We start from the raw sequence: 1,129 nt of genomic DNA on the forward strand, positions 1-1,129 counted from the left end.
TGAAAAGTCTGTATCGTACGCTCGGCAGCCGACTGGCCGAAAATTGGGCCGGTGCGCCGGCGCCTATCACTACCCTAAAGAAAAGGGCCCGAAAAGTATTCGCCCAAATTAGCGTCTTTTCGTGGTTCTTTGAAGCAAGAAAACAAAAAGCTGAAACGTCCAAGTTGACCATTGTTCTAATCAGCGCTACATCGATCATTGAAGCGGAGAGCTGGAGGATTCGCGTACGCCAAACCATATTATACACGGCCTGCACATGCATGCATGTTGGACACAGCTCAGATCAGATCAGGATTAACGTCAAGAGTGCACAGGTTTCCATGCACTGTTGACTGGTCGTAAAACTCTACTTTTCTCGCTAACAGCCGCCCGCCACTTGTCAAGTAGCACCGTGGGAGGAGCGAGGAGCGAGATGGAATCCTAGGGTGCTGTCTCGTCCTGACGTCCGTAATTAACGTGCCGCTGGTGTCGCCTTGTAGCGTGCAGCCCGCTCTGTCCTGCACTCGAGGCACAGAGTGAGATTCGTTCTTCTTGCGCTCCTACTGGAGGAGGTCTGCTATATAGACCAGCGTTGCAACGAGAACAACACAGATACGAAGGACCAGCGTTGCCGGGATATCGTCCAGCGCTCTGCTCTCGGGTTGTCCTGTCTAATGGCGCGAGGTAAGCCATGCATGTCTACATATATACTCCCTCCGTCCATGAATAAGTGTACTTCTAGCTTTTGTCTTAAGTCAAAGTTTTAAAACTTTGATCAACTTTATAAGAAAAATAGCAGCATTTATGACACTAAATTAGTATCACTAGATTCGTTTTGAATTGTAATTTCATAATATATCAATTTTATGTCATATATGTTACTACTCTTTTGTATATATTTGATCAAAATTTTAAAATTTTGACTTAGAACAAAGGCTAGAAGTACACTTATTCACGGACGGAGGAGTATACACGACCCTGCTTGGGATTTCATTTGCTCTGACTGCTCTGACTGGACCAATAAGCGGCAGCTCCAACGTTAATTAGCATATGATAGCCCTTGGATTTGTTTCTCGTTTTTCTTTCCATCTTGTTTTTTCCCTTTTATTTTGTTTTTGTTTTCTTTGTCAATACACTTAATTGCAAGATT

The 1,129-nt window shown here is 44.3% G+C and overlaps 1 protein-coding gene across 2 annotated transcripts in view; it reads left to right on the top strand.

The window, feature by feature from the left end:
- The first annotated feature begins 598 nt into the window (after positions 1 to 598).
- LOC119294572 overlaps positions 599 to 1,129 on the top strand; it is a 4,374-nt gene continuing 3,843 nt past the window's right edge. The window contains exon 1 of one of the 2 annotated variants that reach the window (XM_037572781.1): positions 599 to 663. Coding sequence is in view for 1 of the 2 variants with exons in the window: in XM_037572788.1 (XP_037428685.1) it covers positions 654 to 663 (10 nt within the window). In the remaining variant the exon portion in view is untranslated. The remainder of the gene's footprint in view (positions 664 to 1,129) is intronic. The other variant, XM_037572788.1, reaches the window with a different exon arrangement.

The sequence above is a fragment of the Triticum dicoccoides genome, chromosome 1A, assembly GCF_002162155.2.
Source record: "Triticum dicoccoides isolate Atlit2015 ecotype Zavitan chromosome 1A, WEW_v2.0, whole genome shotgun sequence".
Lineage (NCBI taxonomy): Eukaryota > Viridiplantae > Streptophyta > Magnoliopsida > Poales > Poaceae > Triticum > Triticum dicoccoides.